This window comes from Cebus imitator, unplaced genomic scaffold (genome assembly GCF_001604975.1).
Source record: "Cebus imitator isolate Cc_AM_T3 unplaced genomic scaffold, Cebus_imitator-1.0 Scaffold111, whole genome shotgun sequence".
NCBI lineage: Eukaryota > Metazoa > Chordata > Mammalia > Primates > Cebidae > Cebus > Cebus imitator.
In genome coordinates this window covers 3,413,508-3,432,874 of record NW_016107426.1, presented here as the reverse complement: position 1 = coordinate 3,432,874, position 19,367 = coordinate 3,413,508, and the positions used below count along the sequence as shown (strand labels likewise).

At 39.0% G+C, this 19,367-nt stretch overlaps 1 protein-coding gene across 1 annotated transcript; it reads right to left on the bottom strand.

Moving 5' to 3' along the window:
• Positions 1-4,152: 4,152 nt before the first annotated feature.
• Positions 4,153-19,254, bottom strand: DNAJB11 (DnaJ heat shock protein family (Hsp40) member B11). The gene is made up of 10 exons (XM_017538424.2): positions 18,950-19,254; positions 17,680-17,836; positions 14,149-14,246; positions 12,292-12,424; positions 8,225-8,367; positions 7,668-7,750; positions 6,971-7,028; positions 5,754-5,865; positions 5,147-5,306; positions 4,153-4,613 (listed from the first exon to the last, which is right to left on the bottom strand). The coding sequence occupies exons 1-10, from the start codon at positions 19,015-19,017 to the stop codon at positions 4,549-4,551; spliced, it is 1,077 nt and encodes a 358-aa protein (XP_017393913.1). The 5' UTR covers positions 19,018-19,254; the 3' UTR covers positions 4,153-4,548.
• Between the last annotated feature and the right edge of the window lie 113 nt (positions 19,255-19,367).

The window sequence follows — 19,367 nt, the reverse complement described above, 5'->3', positions numbered from 1 at the left end:
ACCCAGGCTGAAGTGCAGTGGCACAATCTCAGCTCACTACAACCTCTGCCTCCCAGGTTCAAGTGATTCTTCTGCCTCAGCCTCCTGAGTAGCTGGGATTATAGGCACTCACCACCATGCCTGGCTAATTTTTGTATTTTTAGTAGAGATAGGGTTTCACCATGTTGGCCAGGCTGGTCTCGATCTCCTGGCCTCAGATGATTCTCCCACCTCGGCCTCCCAAAGTGCTGGGATCACAGGTGCGAGCCACCACACTCAGCCTTGTTCTTAACACCTAGTTTGGCCCCTTGCAGTGGTTTCCATAACTGTTAATTCTCAGGATTTGGCAGAATAAAGCTCCAAATCAAAATCCAGCCTGTGTGGAATCTGCCTTGTCTACATTAGGATTTAGGGAGGCTAAGAGAGAAGGGTAGTTAAGATGCACTATTATTAGAGTTTGCATTGAAAATTATCATTATTGTTGTTTTACTTAATATTCTGATTTTTAGTGGCAATAACCAGAAAATGGCTTTCAAACAACAACAACAAAAAAAGAGGTCTGGAGCCCCAGAGCTGATTTTACAGCTCTCACAGCATTATATTAGTGACACCTGCAGACAAACATCATGCATTGCAGAGGGAAGGAAAATTTTAAAAAATCATAAACCTCCCAAGCCTCAGTTGTGCAACATATGTTACTAACTTGTTCTTTTTTGCTTGTCTGTCCCAAGAGAGGCATTCTGGTTGTAAATGTCCAATCAACGAACAACTCTACAAAATCCGTACTATTATTATGACCATTTTACAGAGGGAGAAATTAAGGCAGAGCTAGTATGCAGTAGAACAGGAATTTGAATCTGACCAGTGTGATTCTAGAGTACGCACATGGTAACTACTATGGCATATAAAACCTCCTGTTTTGTTTCTATATTCTGTCAAAAAATGATGCTTGCAATATAAAAGGGCAGAGTGAACATTAGTAAGAGGAAATGGAAGCCCAAGAAGGAAGAGGTGATTGATTATAAGAGACGCTTTCTTTGAAGAAATCCTGTCTTCTGATCTGGACACAATCCCAGAATAGTGAGAACATCACCTAAATGTGAAAGTGAAGATCCCTAGGCCCCAGCCTGGGTTCACAAAGAGTAAGTCATCATCAGACACACCCCATTTTCTAACAGGCTGTTGTCTAATTGGATGTCAACAAGGTCTCTCAGCCTACTTGTGTGGATAAGATAAAGAAATATGGCTAGATGCAAAATCAATTATTTTCATAGAGGTTGATATGACTTTACCCTGATGTTCTGATGATTGTCAATCTGGAACAGGCTTTTAGTGGCAAAATCTGAGTTGGCTTCAATCCTTTGGCTAGCTCTTTTATTCACTGTTTAGATGAAAATCTTAGGTCTCAGTCAATATAGTGTGCAGATAACATCAGGTGGAGAGGCACAGACAAAATACTGAATGACTGAATTGGAGGATCCCAAAACATGGTAACAGACTGGACCACTGGACTGACTGAATGAGAGGGAGGTAACTGAATAGGAGCGAACATGAGGCCCTTCATCCCAAAGTACAAGTCACCTTCTGTTGAGTGACCTGGCGCAGCCTGGGCGAGACTTTTTAGAGCAGTGCAATCAACAGAAATACAATGTGAACGACATATGTAATTAAAATTTCCTATTAGCCAAATTCTGAAAAGTGAAAAAAAAACTCAGGTGAATTTTAGTAATATATTTTGTTTTTAATCATCTATTTTTATTTCACCAATTGTATTCAAAATACTGTCATTTAAACATGTAAGCAATATAAACTTGAGATACTTTACATTCTTTTTTAATACTAAATCTTCAAAATCCAGTGTGTATTTTATACTTCATAGCACCTGTTTGGATGAGCTATATTTCAAGCACTCAATTGCGACACGTGGCTACCAGATTGGACTATGCAGCTCTAGAGGGTTTTCACTGACGCTCTGTGTAATGAGTCTGCCCCCCAGCCGTGACATTCTCAGGCTGACTGCATTATTAGAGGAACTGTGCTTAAAGTTACACAACTCAGAAATGTTTTATTTCTCTTAATGGTATAAGAAAGGGTCTGGGCTCTTTGACATCTAAAATCATGATGGATGCTGTACTGGTGCCCACTGCCTGTGACCTGTGTCCAACACTTCACCATGAGTCTTGGGGCAATTTCAGTGACCAAAATACTAGAATTTTTAACAGTGAACACTTACCAAACGGCCTTTTCTTCTCTTGCTTATCTTTCATAGTCCTTGGATATCTTTTGTTCATGGTAAAAGTTGCTACTAGAGTTAGTAGCAATTTTTTTCAAGGAATAGAATAAAATTATCTTTCCATTCCCATTTCTAGTAACACCCAATGGAACTTTTCAAATAGGTTTTAAGTTTCCATATCCTGTTCCCTTTTCAGTGATTTCTGAGCGCAACATCCGTCTAGGATTCAGCAATCGAGCACCTAACCAACAGTGAATGCAGCTAAGGGGCAGAAGTATACATAAGTAAGTGTCCGAATAGCCAAAAAGATGTTCAAGATGCATAAAAGACCAAACACAAAAATATCACCCTTCATCGTCTCCATTTTGCAGATGAGAAAACTGAGGTTAACTGGCTTCCTCAGTGTCTTAGCGATTAAGTCTGATTGCAGGCCAAGCATCCTTTCAGCCTCATTACATAGCTCCCTGGAATGGCTTTTTTTTTCCCGTTCAGAACTGAAGACATTATTATCTGTTCTTCCACATGAACTACCTAGCATCTTCCCTCTACAGTGTTTATTTTCCCTTCTTAAGAAAATCTGTGGAACTTCAATATAAATCTTTCCAAATTACAATGTGCGTCAGATAAAGCACTTACAGCTGCCTGATGCTCACCTCACAGGGTCCAATGATGAAATAATATTCTTAACTCATTAAATCATGGCAATCTAGACAATGGATAACAAGAGTGACAAAGCCCCATTAGCATTCTTCTTTGTAGGAAACACATTATCTCTGTGGGCTCTTTCTCACCAAAACTAGTAGCTGTAGCTCTTAGTATCGTGACCGACCCTTGCACACATCTTGGAAAAATGGGGATTAGTAAGTGCAAATTATGATCAAGACTTCTTCTGGGCTAAAATATACAAAGGAAATGATGATCATTCTTAAGAAATGCTCAACTAGAGGTAATTTAGTACATAATGAATCTTACAGGTACAAAAAGTCCACTAAACTTAGACACGTATTTATGTGGTTTCACTTAATTTTTTGTTTTTTAGAGATGAAATCTTGCTCTGTTGCTCAGACTAGAGTGCAGTGGTACCATCTCAGCTCACTGCAACCTCCACCTCCCAGGTTCAAGTGATTCTCCTACTTCAGCCTCCGAAGTAGCTAGGATTACGGGCACCCACCACTGCACTCAGCTAATTTTTGTATTTTTAGTAGAGACGGGGTTTCACCATGTTGGCCAAGCTGGTCTCGAATTCCTGACCTCAAGTGATCAGCCCGCCTCGGCTTCCCAAAGGGCTGGGATTATGGGTGTGAGCCACCGTGCCCAGCGATATTAAGGTATGTATAGCCAAGGCAGGGATGCTGCTGGAACTATGTTGATGGCTGGAAGGCAGCTCCACACATAATGCAACAGCAGTTGTTAAACAATTGAAATACTAACTAGCAGAGACAAAAAGTCCAAAGTACAAGAAAAGTACAGCATGATATAACTATGTATAAGAAAATGAAGGCAATTCAAAAGTCAAATGTACTCATCACATCCCATCTGAATTGGGTGCCATGAGAAGAGCAAATGTAATTTGCCACTCTAAATTCCTTTTCTAGAATCAGTGCCAGTCCTTGTTCCTAAACAAACCAATGGCTTTCCAATCATGAGGTCAACTGAAATGATATACATGAAAGGAGCTATCTTAACAGTAAAGTGTCCATATCAGATTATGATTCCCAAATTAGAGAAAATATACTTCCTCAAGGACAATTAGATCTTTGTGTAACCTTCATTTATGGACCCCAATAAGCCGTTCAGTTTCTTCCAAGCTCCTTTCTAGCAGACACCGTGTGTTTAGTTGGGCATGGGGACTGGATCTCTATCACTGTTTTGCATGCTTGTGCACCCATCTTCCTTGATGATCAGAGGACAACCCAAATAGCTCACAGAAGAAACAGGAGTCATGAAAAAAATAACAACAAAATGTATTTAAAAACAGACTTCTCCAGTTGGCATTTTGAATGAAATTGCTAACAACTCCAACCCTCTATGTTGTGTTTCTTTTGCTCCTGGAGTCCTCTTGCAGCTTTAATTCTTGAAACTCAGGCGGCAGCACCAGACATTAAATCCCCAAAGGGAGAGGTATTAGTAAATCTTTTGCTGGTCATTCTTTTCTGAATGCAAATGGACAAATTCTTAAGCCCTCTTATTCATTTCATGATGATCATTAGACAAAAAAAAAAAATTAAGCCAACCTTGCATATTGTAAATAAAAACAAAAACACACACAAAAAACCCTGCAGATAATAAATATCGCTGATTCACTTATTTTAAACAAAGTCCAACTTTATTCACTCTTAATATCCTTGCAGTCCATTATATACCTTTTGCACTGACCCTTGTTTCAGGAGCTGTTTGATACCTGAAGAAAGAATGAACAATGACTCCATTAACAAAGAATGTTACTTTCCTAGCGTTTAAAGAACATATTTCAAGAAAAGGCTCATAAAAGGCCTTATGACAAACATGGACGTGAATTAAATAACTACCAATCTCCAAAGTAATCGCGTGGAGGTAACCCCACACATGCATTTGTGTGTTCAGGATGATCCCTAATCTCTTTCTTTTAGGCCCCCATACCACATACACATCCCACAAAGTCCTATAAAATGAGGAATGAGAAGAGGCAATCAAAAGGGAAAGAAAACTCTTTAGCTGTTTTCCATTCCTTCTACTGTATCCTCTTTTCAGTTTTAACCTCCTTCATTGCTCTCCTTTCTCTTATTATTTCGGACCCCCAGCAGGGCCCTCTTCTCAACCAGTCATTCTAGACATGCACCCCTAAGCTTCTAATCTTTCTACTGTCTGTCCCATCTTCCCTTTTACAGTGTGGTCCAGCTCATATGTTTTAAGTGATTCTGTTTCACTCACACACACACATGCCATATCCCATACCTTCTCTTGCTTCCTCTGTTAACTGTTCTTTTGGGAAGTCCACATCAAAAGTGATTATCAAAGAGCCCTTGATATTATTGTTGTCAAAGTTGGGGAGCCCTTCCCCTTTCTTCCATAGCTTCGCTCCTGGCCTGGTGATCTTATCCCGGGAAATATGTACCTAGAAAACAAAAGGGAACGTACTGCAGCAGGAGTGGTACATCTGAAGCACATCACGCAGCTTCTAGTGAGCACTGGTACACAAGGCTGATGTCACAGCTCAGCAAAAAGAAACGATGAAGGAGCAAAGGAAACGCCATTAGGACAATATGAGTCAAAGAAACAAGGTTTTTAAAAAGAAAAATCAAACACAAAAACAAGTAAAAAAAAAAGGTTTTCATTAATAGACATTATAAAGACAAGACTGTCAAAGGCTGTGCAATCCATTCTGAGTAGCTGAGAGGTCTGGCACTGTTATTGCTGGATGCTCAGCAGCAGAGTAAGCAGAGAAGGCAGAATACAACTGAGAAACCCTCTGGTTCTCAATGACTGAAACAGGTGATCAATCTCAAAACTACCCACATAAAGGCTTTAAAAGGACGGAGAACAAGTAAATTGGTTGGTTTACCTTGTGACCATCCAAATGAGTAATAGCCATTTCAAAGCCAACCAGCGACTCAACTAATGAGATTGTCACATTTGTGTACAAATCATCTCCTCTCCTTTCAAATATTGGGTGCCTAAAAACAGAACAAGGTAAAAATCATTAATTTCCAACTTTCTTTAAGTTCAAAGAGTTGTTAGAAAAATCTTGGAAAAAGGCGAACACCACTCTTTCAAACAATAAACATTTCATAGACATACCTTTGTGTATAGTATTAAATGAGAAAATAAAGTTGTTATTATTAAAGTTATTTGTTATTATTAAATGCTACTCTTAAGGAACACATAATCAGCAAAAGGCAGAGTATACGTAAAAATACATTAGATTATGGAAAAGGGATAAAGACAACTTCTAGGGAGATCATCTTCAGAAATCGGTCTATGGAAGTTTCCTGAGCTGAGCTCACAGGACTAAGTTGGCTGCAGAAATGCAGATAAAATGCGTGCAGGGCAGGGGAAATAGAGTGAGAAAGAATTCTGGCAAAACTAGGAAGGTGTCAGGTTTATTCAGGAAACAACACACATTCCAGTTTCTCTAAGAAGCGATGATAAAGACAAGGTAGGTAAAGAAGCCAGGGAAAACAACACTGGGATTAAAGAGTGCATGAAGGAAAAGTCCCAGACAATGGGGGGCCTTTCTCCATATTCTGGTGGGAACTCTGTTTTGATGACTCCTTACAGAGGCAGAGGTATTAACTGGTTTCCAAAGTGGTAACAAGAGAGAAATAGTAATCAAGAAGGCCAGAGTTCCAGGCAAAATTATCATCTAAGCAGCACTTCATGCTGAAGAGAAGCTCACAAAAGAAAGGCTCTCTCTTCACAGAAGCTGCATATGATGTAGAAGCTTCTTTCTATAGAAACGTTTCCTTTTCTTGTATGGTGCCATAGTTCTTCAGCTAAAATCTCAGCTTTGACTCCCTATCTTGTTGCTTCTCTTTTATTATCCCTTACTTATCAATTCTTGCCTTTCAACATCTTTTGCATTTGTACGTCCTAAGTAAATAAATAACTGGGGCTCAATCCTAGGGCCCAACCCCAAGCTTTCAACCTTGTAGAGGCGTTACAAATCATCATTTAGGGTAATATGGGAATGAAACAGAAAAAAGTCTAACTGCTCTGAAGGCCACCCACATCTCTATAATCTGACTCATCTGAGAAGACCTCTAAAATTAGATTACTTACTTGACAACTTTGATTCGGAACCGTAAATCTCCAGGCTCCCCATCCACGTGAGGCTCACCTAGTCAGAGCAGATTACATCGTACTGTAAATCATACAAGTTGAATACCAGAAGTCTATCTGGCAACTGAGAAATTTTTTTAATCCACCATTTTGGGCATTGACTCTGTCAGATCTATCTGTGAGGGCAGCATCTCCGCCTGGTTATAAGTTTCAGATTATTAGAAATCATCACCTTTGCCTTAGATATAGCAGGACATAACTGGACCTAGTTCCTAAACAAAGAATGATTCACTGGTCTCCTAAACCTAAGTCTTAGAGCTTTTTTTATTTGTAGAGTTTTAAACTTAAGTCTAAAGGTGAGGTCCTGAGAGCATCTTATTAATGTCAACTAGAGTTACATAATCTTCTTTCATTGCTGAGTGAAAATTCATTAAGGTCTAAACACCCTAAATTTTGATAAAACTTAGGCTACGTCATAATAACTTTTGGCCATGACATTCAAAGGATAAATGGCAATGCTATTGCTTCAGGTGAATAAAAGGCTTTGCATACCCTAAAACTGGCTGGAGAGTGTTGGAAATTACATATACATTTACTATGTGAACAGTACGATGGAGTAAGGCAGGGGTGAGAGGTACTCACAAGCAAGCAGAGAACAGAAAGTTATGACAATAAAAATCCGCTATCAGTATTTCACCTTCTCCAATAAAGGGGTATTCCATGCCGTCTCTCACTCCAGGTTCTATTTCTACTTCCAGCGTTCGCTCTTCATTCACTAGTCTGAGATAAAGAGAATTAAAAGAGAAGAAAAATAATGAAAATATAAACAGAACATCAGATACAGATAAAGTTTTATTTATTTTATCAGTGCTTTTTCTTGGAAGACTATAGCGTACCTCTACTTGACCAAACTATCTAATAATCATTTACATCTTCTATGTGCTAAAATCCAGGGCAAAGCTACCATACATTGTCTAAACATATAAGGCTGCTCTAATAGTACAAGATGGAAGAAAGTGAAGCATTTTGAATAGATCAGAAATAAAGGGCACTGCTTGTTAGTTCAGAAACATAAAAGGAGATATTTAGAAGAAACACTGCAGAAAAAAATGTACATTGTTTTGCCCTGTCCTTTTGCAGAACATGGCAGTGGGGAGGAGACACAGAAAGACTAGTATGGACCATTAGCATTTGACTAGATAAACGAGATTAAGACGTACTTCTTGGTAGACAAAAGAAGGTGCTTTCACTTACTTGACATTTGGGCATTCATCACAGACCACCTCCTGGGTCATTTGGAAGCGTCCAGGGCCTAGCTGGGTGGTCCGCATCTCTTGCCGACAGTTGCATTTCCGTTTGCCAGGAGCCTGCCTCGCCACAGGTTTGTTTCTGACTACCTAGGAAGTGAATAGACAACATCAGCTTCTCCCTGCTTTTCATTTCCTCAACTGATCAAGGCTCTGTACATGTGCCTGGACTGAAGCATCCCCTTCTCTGGCAGTCTATCCCTCAGAGATCTAGAGCTGACAAAACTCTTTGAAGAGTACAAATCAGCCCCCAAACAGGAATGAAGTAAACACATACTTAAATGACTCAAATTCTAAAGCTGGAGAAGTAGAGACAGGAGTAAGAAACAAGAGAACCGAAAAATGAAGTGTATAATATCAGCATTTCTAAGCCACAACTAAATGCTACTAAGTTAAAGTAGTTCATGTAGTTATCTTTTAAGAAATTCGAGCTGTGTAAAGCATAACCCCTGAGGAACAACTGCCAGCTTCAAAACCTGGTATGTGGCTACCATCCAATCCTATGATTAACCTACTGAAAACGCCTCCTTATTTCAGGAAACTCAATCCAGGGCTATTTTCTGGAGCTATCTCCATTCAGATACTTTAACATGTAGGAAGAGAAACAATGACCATCTCTTTGTAGTTGATTGCAATCAAACATTCCGATCCCTCTAAGAATGTAACATTGATATATATACAGAAATGTATTCCTAGTTTTACCTGTTTAATTAGTCAAACATCTAATCACAAGGTATGTGCTCATGCAGCAGAATGACAAATGCTTAGAGAAAAAATCCCTTAAAGCCTAACAACATATAAAAGGCCCAGGTCAACAGAAGAAATTATAGCAACAATAACAGTCATCAGAGCAAACACTTTACAGCACTAAATTAATACATGCCAAGCAATGTGCCAAACACTTCTACAAATTCATTTAATCCTCACAACAACTGTTAGAGGTAGGTACTGTTGTTATCCCCATTTTACAGATGAGGTAACAAAAGTATAGACAGGTTAAGTAGCATGACCAAGGCCACATGACTAATACATGGGAGAGCCAGGATTCTAAATTAGGCAGTCTAGCTGCAAAGTCCATGCTGCTTAACCATCTTACTATCTTACTTCTCAAGGTACTTTTTTCTTTAAAAAGAATTTACATACAGAAGGAACAGGAGTGAAAAAAAGGAATAAAGAATTTACCATGAGGTTATTGAAATAGCAAAGCCATTTACGGCCTTCACAATAACAGGATTAAAAAAGAGTTTGTTCAGGAACACACTAACAGCAAACAGCGATGTCTACCGTGTATTAGTGACAACTGCAGAACAGCCTTGGAAAGGAACATGGGCGCTAATTAGGCTCACCCCTTTCCTCCCATCTAAACAACCTTACCCATTTACGAATATTTTTAACACCCTTTTCTCCTATCCTGCAGCCTGAACAGTATTATAAGCCAGTTGCATCTTCTGTGATTGTCTATGTCTCTTCTTTGAATTATTCAGAGAAGAAGCTTCAATTAAGAAGAATACGCTTCTTGTCAAGATGGCACATACGCACAGGCAACTGGCTGTCTACTCCAATATCCTGGAAAAACTACAAGAAAACATGGATTCCAGGAAATAGTAACCACAACACAGAATATACAAGAAAATCCCACAGATAGAGGGCTGTTTTGAACTGTTTCCCCTGACTGCAGAAAACAAAAGACTCCAGTCAAAAAACAAAACAAAAAACACCCCAAGAAACCAAGCAAAACACAGTTAAAACCATTGGGCCAGGGTTCAGCCCACGATGCTCTACAGGGAAAGGTAGTTGCTGGTACCTGCAAGGGAATATCAGCTCAAAGGCCAAGACAGCTATATACCTGAGAAGTTCAATTATCTGCTCTGCAAAAGACAACTAGCTGGATAACACATATATTTTAAGCCATTGTACTTTGCTTAAAAAAAGATTAGACCAGGAACATAAAACAAGCATGATAATATTAAGAAGGTAAGGCATTAGCAAATGATTTAGAGTAAGAAATAATGCAAGACTCAAGTAGAAATATTATGCATAAAAATATGAGTTGAAATTAAAATACAGCAGATGGGTTATTAGAATGGATATAGCTGTATCCCATTAGATATGGGTTATCAGCTATATGGATATAGCTGAAGACTTAGTTCTTAAGTAAGCTGGGAGATCAAAATGAGGTACCTCCCAGAAGGAGGCAGTGAAGGATAAAGAAACAACATTTATTTTTTGTATTTAAAAGAAAGTTAAGACCAGACAGAAGTGATAAAGAATTAAATATTATAAGAAATAATGAGAGATATATTTCCAGAATTAAAAAAAAAGAGTAACCTCATATTAAAAGAGCTAAGAGTTTTAGCAGAAAATATAGATGAACAGCTTTCTTAGTTTATTAAAAATTTTTTTTTTCAGAGATAGGTTTCAGTTATGTTGTCCAGGCTGGAGTGCAGTGGCTATTCACAGATGAAAGCATAGGACACAACAGCCTCAAACTCCTGGACTCAAGCAATCCTCCCACCTCAGCCTCCTGAGTAGCTGAGATTAAAGTGTGCTCCACTGCACACAGCTTTCTTATTTCAGAACAAAAAAAGAATTTATTTAAAAGGACACAAAAACTAATCACTAAAGACTGATATACTTGATTACATTAAAATTAATTAGTTCTGTTTGCTGAAAATTGAAATAAATCCTTTTTTTTTTTTCAGATGGAGTCTCTGTCATGCAGGCTGGAGTGAAGTGGCACCATCCCCACTCACCACAACCTCCACCTCCTGGGTTCAAGCAATTCTCCTGCCTCTCAGCCTCCCGAGTAGCTGGGACTACAGGTGTGTGCCACCATGGCTGACTAATTTTTGTATTTTTTAGTAGAAACAGGGTTTCACTATATTGGACAGGTTTGGTCTCAACCTCCTGACCTCATAATCTGCCCACCTTGGCCTCCAAAGGGCTGGGATTACAAGCGTGAGCCACTGTGCCCAGCCGAAAACAAATCTTAAACATAATGAAAAGACAAGTTACAAACAGTTAGGCTACATTTGCATTACATACAGCCAACAAAGTTAGCAGCAAGAGTGAAGTATTCTTAGAAATCAGTAAGAAAGAAGCAAAAGAATGAACAGGCATTTCACAAGAGAGGAAACAAATATGGCCGATATACACAGGAAGAGATGCTGATCCTAACTGGTAATTTTAAAAAATGTAAAATAAGACCATAATGAGATAATATTTTATACCCATTTGATGGGCAAAAATTAAGAAGTCTAATAATTCCAAGTATTGGTGAGGTAGTGAATCTATAGGATCTCATAAATTGCATGTAGAAGTGTCAGTACAATCAATTTCAAAAACAATACAGTATTATCTTACAAAAATGAACACTTTCATATTACTCAGCAATTCTGCTCTCAAGTATATACACCCAAGAGATATTCTTGTTCATTTGAACCTAGATATATGGATTAGCATGTTCATAAAAGCACTCTTTGGAATTGAATAAAACTGGAAAAAACAAAAATGCCTATTAATAAATTATGGTCACAGTATAATTTTATCCAGCAGAGTTACAGCTATAAGCAACAAGAGTGAATCCTAGTAACATAACAGTGAGTGAAAAGGACCAGTCTCGGAAAATAATGAATTAAGATACTGTTTCTACAAAGTCAAAAATGATACAACAAACAAGACATTATTCAGGTATTCATATATACAATAAAATAGGAATGGCAAAAGAACAATGAAGACATAATTCAATATAGTAGTTACCTCTGAAAGGAGGCAGAGTAATGGAACAGGGAATTAAGATTAAGTCATGGTAATGTTTTACTTAGTTCTCAAGCTGGGTGATAAGACAATGACAAGAGTATCATGAACCAAAAATTATAATTAATTCAGTTTTGTGCATCTGATCACTCTCTCTTACCCTTGAAAAGACAGAGAAGGTACATAGAAACCTCTTATTTTTAATCAAAAGTACAAGTTCTGGGAGTTAATATGAACAGCTGTATTGTTTGAACTTACTTCAACAAAATTTCCTGCATATACTTCTTCCAAAGTGACTTCCAGATCTACAATGATGTCACTGCCTCTTGGAATATTTCTGTCTTGCTGACGAGGGGTTCCTCCAAACATGAACCCAAAATCCCCAAAGAAGCTGTAGTGTAAAGTCATCAGAAAAAGACATCAAGACTTCATGTTTCACAATTAATTCACTTTCTTTACATTGATCAACTATTGTTTCTGCCAACGCATTGTGCAAAACTGCAAGATATTTTTTAATACAGTGGAGTCATACATCAAACACAATTTAAAATTTATACACTATCAACCACATTGTAACTATATTGTCCTTCACTATAAAAAATTCACTCTTTAATACAACATGGCCTATACATACATACACACTATGCCAATGAATTCAATGTTGGACCCAACCAATGAAATAAGAATCTTTCAATATTGGGAAAAGTCTGAATATGGTGGACTTATTGAGAAAAAGTATAGTATACATAAACTGTGTAATGCTAAATTTAATGGTTAATTTAAGGAATTTTTATGGGTAATTTTTATGGGTAATGTAGTGTTCCCTTTACATGCTTTTTAGTAGCTAACATTGAAAGAAGCTACTGCTCTGCACAAAAATCTTGAGTATGTAATTAAATAAGCATCAGCCTTAGTAAAACCCTAGTGTTTAAGGAGAAGGAAGTTCTGGCCTCTATAAGACCCAAACTAATTTTTGTAAGTAACAAAAGAATAACTCGAGATTAATAAAAAAGGTACCCTTCAATCCTACAGGTGGTTTAATCTAATGTTACTTTTTGGTGTTATTAAGAAGCCTCAGATATTACCACAGTGATGATGATAACTATATAATTCCGTCTCCCAGCAACCAACTCAGGTAAATGAATTCGCTGAATCTTAAATAAAGGCAAGGAGAGAGAACAGGATGGAGGCTTGGGAAGATTTTTCTCTTTCTGGCATCCCTAGGGATCACTTTGGACAGCCAAGTTGATCCTGTTGAGGGAAGGAGAGGTGGAGGTGGCGGGGAGATGTCCTCATCATGTTACTCACACGTCTTTACAGGCCCTAAAAATCTACTCCCTCACCCCAGGCCATCCAACCAAGCACCAAATTGTGGTAACTACTGTATGCAACAGTGATTCTTACTTCTTTTGGGGAAGGGTTCATAGAACCCTTTGGGAACCTGAAGAAAACAATGAGCTCCCCCCAAAAAATGCAGATTCAAACATCTTTTTGTTTACAATCGCAGACCTGAAACCCCAGATTAGGGTCTCTCAGTATATGTAATCATCAGGGAATGTGGAAATTCAAATGATCAATAAAGAGGGGTTCAAAGAGTGAGGAGGAAAGGTGTTTATTATTCCAACCACCCAGCACTCCCAGAAAGCAAGAGACAAAAGTCCTCCACCCTAATTCCTTCTCCTAATGCTGGTTATTATCATCACCCTCACTTGTTGATAGGATGAGAGAGAGGCAGCTCTGGGTATGGGAGTAGGACTTTTTCTATCTTTGCTTACAATAATTTTGCTCATTAAGTAGTTTGCAGATTCCATGATAGCAAGTAGGCAAGGACGAACTGGTTTCCAACACATGTCCTCCCCCCACCGAGAACTGTCAGCATTGATTTCACCGATATGGTTGGGTAGATGGAATGTCCTTTTAGTGCCACCCCTCCTTCCTAAAGCTTTGTGAAAATAGAAGACTGTCTTCCCACAGGGAGGACAATAATTGATCTTTGGATCAGCTGAACTGTACTATTCATCAAAAGCTTCTGAACTAGGGAATGGGTATAATTCTTTCATCACTAAGTAACCCATTCTCAGACACTAATACTTTGCAGATAGGTAAATTACTCACTGTGAAAAAATGTCTCCATGGGAGCTCTGATGACCATCTTTTAATCCTTCTTCACCATAAGTATCGTACTGCTTCCGTTTCTCACTATCTGACAGAACCTGGGGATAAAAGCCAGTGGAGGATAAGATCATGAGTTGGTAATATTCAGTTAAGGCACAGTCATATTTATGTTTGTTTTTACTTTGACGCTGGGTCTAAAATTTTAATAGAATGTAGTTTCCATTATGTACTGTATTCAGCCATGTTTACAAAGTTATTTTCTCTAAGACTAAATTTTTGGATGCATTGTTCATTCCGCATTGCTCAATTCATGCTTTTAATTTAAAGTTATCAAAACTCACCTAGTCACTAAAAAATAATATCTGAGATTAGCAATGTAGCTGTGAAGGTCAGGGAGGTAACAGGAAACAGGTAAGATGGATTCCTCAGGTTTACTTCCCATGCAGTTTGACTCTGGTGCTTATGCTGTTAACCACTATACTACCTTCAAAACAACGTGGCCCTACAGGTCTACAACACCCCCTACCCAACACACACACACATGAGGAAATCAAGTGACAGGCCACCCAGAGAGACCTATGCAGCTATCTTTTCATTTTTTGGTATATGTAGAAATCCATTTGTGGAAGAATGCTGCCTGCCTTTTATATATGTATGTTTAAGTCTGTAATGTCCTGAGTTTGAAATGCAGAGAGAGTAATAGGTGACAATACTCCATAAAGGTTATTCAAGGTCAATTTCACTGCTTGAAATAATTCTTGAAGTTTTAGCAGTTTTAGAGAGCTACATACACAATCATGATATATGCTTTCTCGCTGTATAATACTAAAGAATGTAAAAACAAAGTAAGCTTCTATTCTCTTCAAAATTTGCCTTCAACATGCAAAAAAAGTTTCTCTTTTATTTAGAGCAATCTGATGTATATGCACATATATACTTTGAAAACTAAATGGCTTAAAAATCTTCCTTTGATATTTAAAAACTTTTACTTAGACAAGAGGCTGAAGGAGAAAGTTATTTCAAAACCATCTTCATGGTGGCCCAGAAAAAGAGAGGTTCAAAGTAGATGGGGCTTGTTGACTTGAAAGAAAGGCATATTCAAACAGGACACACTCTTGGCTTAGGGCCCAAATGAGGTGTAAGGAGTTATGGCAAAAATGTATTAACATTTAAGATATCCTTGAAAGGATAAACAAAAATTGAGTATACAAGAGAGTGAAGAGTCTTAAAAGCAAAGGCAAATGGGTTATTCCAGAAGTGACCACAGTACTTGATTAAAGCCATATGATAGAAAAAGGGAGAGAAAAGAATGTTTTCACAAATATCTTTAGAAAATAGGTACTTGGGGGAAGCAGAAATGGGCATAGTTAACTTAAAAAAAAATTAAGAAAATCTCTTATTATTATCTGGATCTCCAGTGTTTTCACTTTTAGTCTACTTCCCTGATCTTATCTTGGCAAAGAAATGAACCCTGCATATGAGACTATAAAAAACACCATTTTAAAACCCCCAAAGACTCAGTTTCTTTTTAGACATCAGAGGCTTCTCTAATAGTCTCCTGAAAACTACTCTTGAAGTCATTTATTATCATTCACTTCCTCCTCACTTTTCTTCCATCAAGGAATGTAATTTTACTCCATGGTCTTGGAAACTATTTTAAAAGAAAAAAGGTTTTAGTTGATTGGCAACCAATACACAGATTCCTAAGTACTAAAATGCCAGCAGTAATCCTAGCTCTGTAGAGAAAACAAATTTGTATTCATAAAAGAATCTTCATAACTGTACTCGGATTCTAATTTATGAACACTAATTTACCTAAGACTAAAGGCAATCAAGCTTGAATGACAAAAAGAAAAAAGAAATTTCAAGGGTTGTTAATAGTTAAATAAACTGCAATTTCATGACTGACCTTTGTATAGCTTGCCTACGTCATAGATAAAGAACATGTAGATTTTTTAGACAGCATGGTAAGTTCAGCTTCCCTAGAAAATGTTTTTGAGTATTGGGTGCCTGGGAAACAAGGGTCTATTCACAGAACATTCAGTGCAAAATATGGAATCCATATTATCAACAGGAAACAAAATGTTACATGTAATTTAGGATGGGCCAACAACCTTTTCAAGTTTATTCACGTGCCTCAGGTTAAGAGTTTCTGTCCCATAGGATCCCTGAAGGTGTTGAAAGAAGAAGGACCCCAAGAGCTCTTGGACTCACCTGGATATAAGTCACTGACTCAGTTCCATTGCTTCTTTAATCTAAGAGGTCTTAGGATCCCTTTCTTTTGAGCTTTGTGTCTTCCTAAAATAGTTTTCAATTTGTTTCTAGGCTTCTCAATATACAATAATTTTAACTTAAATTTGGGAGTTTTAGCTCTGCGACTTTTAGTTCAATTAATTTTCTTCTGTGTCCATTTAGAAAATGAGAAAATATGCCTAGCTCTACTATATTTCCTGGCGTCCTAGTAAAGATTAAATGAGATGATACACATGAAAGTGTTCTGACCCCCAGATTAGACGTTGCAAAATCGAATTAAAGCTGTGCTTTGTTTGATCTATGTAAAAAAAGAAATTTAACTGAATTAGTTACCAACATTTTTACAAGCAGAACTTATATAAAAATCTAGATTTTCAACTTTTCTTGAAAAATTAAATCATCTAGGAAAATACTATTTGCATTTATATGACAAAAATTGGTTGGGGTTGAGTAACAGCTGCTCCCTTGAAATTGGGCAAGGAGCCTTCAGTTTGTCAAAGTCCTCAACAATCCTTATTGCTTCCCAATACAGAGGCAGAATATCTCCTGCCATGTTTTAACTTATACCTGCCTTGCATGTCATTTGTCTAGTTCATATGGTCATGTAAGGTTTGCAACTCTCATGAAGGTTTTCTTTTTATTTTTGGCTCTAGCTCCCAAACTGATTGACTGATAGACCTATCAGTTGATCTACTTATTAATCTATCAATCTTTCATTTATTCTTTTTCAACATTATTCTCCTTATTGAAATAAATATTAATATAAAAAGGAAGAAAATGGCATCTACTAATGTGAATGTAATATCTAGTACAATACAGCATCAAGTACTACTTTTACTTTTATCTACTGTTTAGTTTTTAAATAAAAGTGACCTTGGCTGGGTGCAGTGGCTCATGCCTGTAATCTCAGCACTTTGGGAGGCTAAGGTGGGCAGATCACTTGAGGTCAGGAGTTTGAGACCAGCCTGGCCAACATGGTGAAACCCTGACTCTACTAAAAATAGAAAAATTGGCTGGGTGTGGTGGCGGGCGCCTGTAATCCCAGCTACTCGGGAGGTTGAGGCAGGAGAATGGTTTGAACCCAGGAGGCAGGGGTTTCAGTGAGTGGAGACATGCCACTGCACTCCAGCCTGGGTAGTAGAGCAAGACTTAGCCCCCCCCCCAAAATAATAATAACAATAATAAATAAAAGTGAACTGAAAGGAGTGTTTCTCTGTAGTAAACGTTTTTTCTACACCTACAGATTTTATTCATACTTTATCGTTTTTTAGGACTCACCTCATAAGCAGCACCCAGATCCTGGAATTTCTCCTGGGCTTGTGGATCATCAGGGTTCCGGTCAGGATGAAGCTGCAGAGCTAGTTTCCTATAGGCCTTTTTAATGTCCTTTATAGAGGCGCTTCGAGGCACCCCCAAGATCTTATAGAAATCTCGCCTGGGAAGTAGAGGGAGAGAATACTTCATTAAAGAGTTATATGTTACATTTTTAAAAGCAAAAAAATTTTTTTCCTCTACATTTAGGTTTGTATCTGAACAAAGAAATACAAAAATGGTTTATGCGACGCATGCACACACAAAGAATGACTAAAAAGACAACACCAGAATTTGTAATGAATATTACATATTGATGCAATCACAGTAAGAGGTTATATACTTCTTTTTAGATTATTCAAAACATCTGTGGAACTCTTCGTTTAGAGCCACCTTCAATCAAGAAAACGGCTTCCTTATTTTATGGTCTTATGTTATTTTTAGGCAATAATCATACAGTCAAATGAACTCTTCCTCCCTTTCCCTATACTGGCTCCCAATGACTTTTGACTTTTCTAAAAGTCAAATAACAGTCTCAAAGGATGACTTTCCTTATTTAAAAAGATTATGCCACTTAAATGTTCTAACAGTAGCACTGCTAGAACGTTAAAGATGAAGCAACTGAAGATAATACATAGCCCAAGAAGCTGGGAAGTACAAGGGCTCTCCAAGGGTCTTCTTGCTCCCCTCCCCCATCCGATTTCGTTCAGTCCCAACTCGATCTGGCATCATCCATCCACTTTAATGTCGGCCCCCCAATGGCTCGTTGTAGGCTTGGCATAGAGTATCATCCACTTCTCCAGCTCAGCAGGGCACAGCAACCCACCTCTTCGATCAAACAAAGGTCCATCCCCCAAACCTCAGCCTGACCCTGTCATTACCTTGCCATACAGTCAGTCACCCCTCTTTCTTCCCCAGCTCTCGTGACAATGCTTCAGCTCACAACCACCTTCTTTCCCTCAAACTCTCCTCATCCCCCAAATGCCATTTGGCAATGCATCCAACTCCCACTCCTCTGGGCAAATCTAGCTCTACCTAAGGCCCTCTCTGGACCTAAAGCCCTCTCACTGGTGTCGCCCACGGTTCTCTCACCCCACTAGCCAGGCCCATACTACCCCTTCCTCCACCACCCCACAGCGATGCCCCTCTCCACTCCCTCAGTCTGGCAATGCCACATCCCCCACGCCCTCCCACCCCCAGCAAAGGCTGACCCACGGGCCCTGTGTCTGCTCCTCACCCGGCAATCACGGCCCCGATGAGGTACAGCAGCAACAGGCAAAAGGTGCTCAGGTTCTGCGGGGCCATGGTTCCTCTGTCCCGGGTCCTGTCCCACACACTCCTCACAGCCTCCTCCGCCGCCGCCGCCGCGTCGGCTCGCCAGCCCACCCGGCCCTCGGAGGCCGCCTCACACCGGAGGGCGGGGGGGTCTCCTCCTGGGTCCGAAGAGACAGCTAGCTAGCCCAGTCCTCTGCCAGTCCACTTCCCGGGAAGCCCTAGTCCCGGTGAGAGAAGTCCCCGGCAGGCGAGAGCCAATCGTTGCCCGGGACATCACACGCGGCCGGCGCCTGGAAGCCAATGAACGCAGTACACTTCACCTCCGAGGCGGCAAGGGCAGCCAGTTAGGCTTCAGAATTGCAGCCGCAGCTCCCGACCAA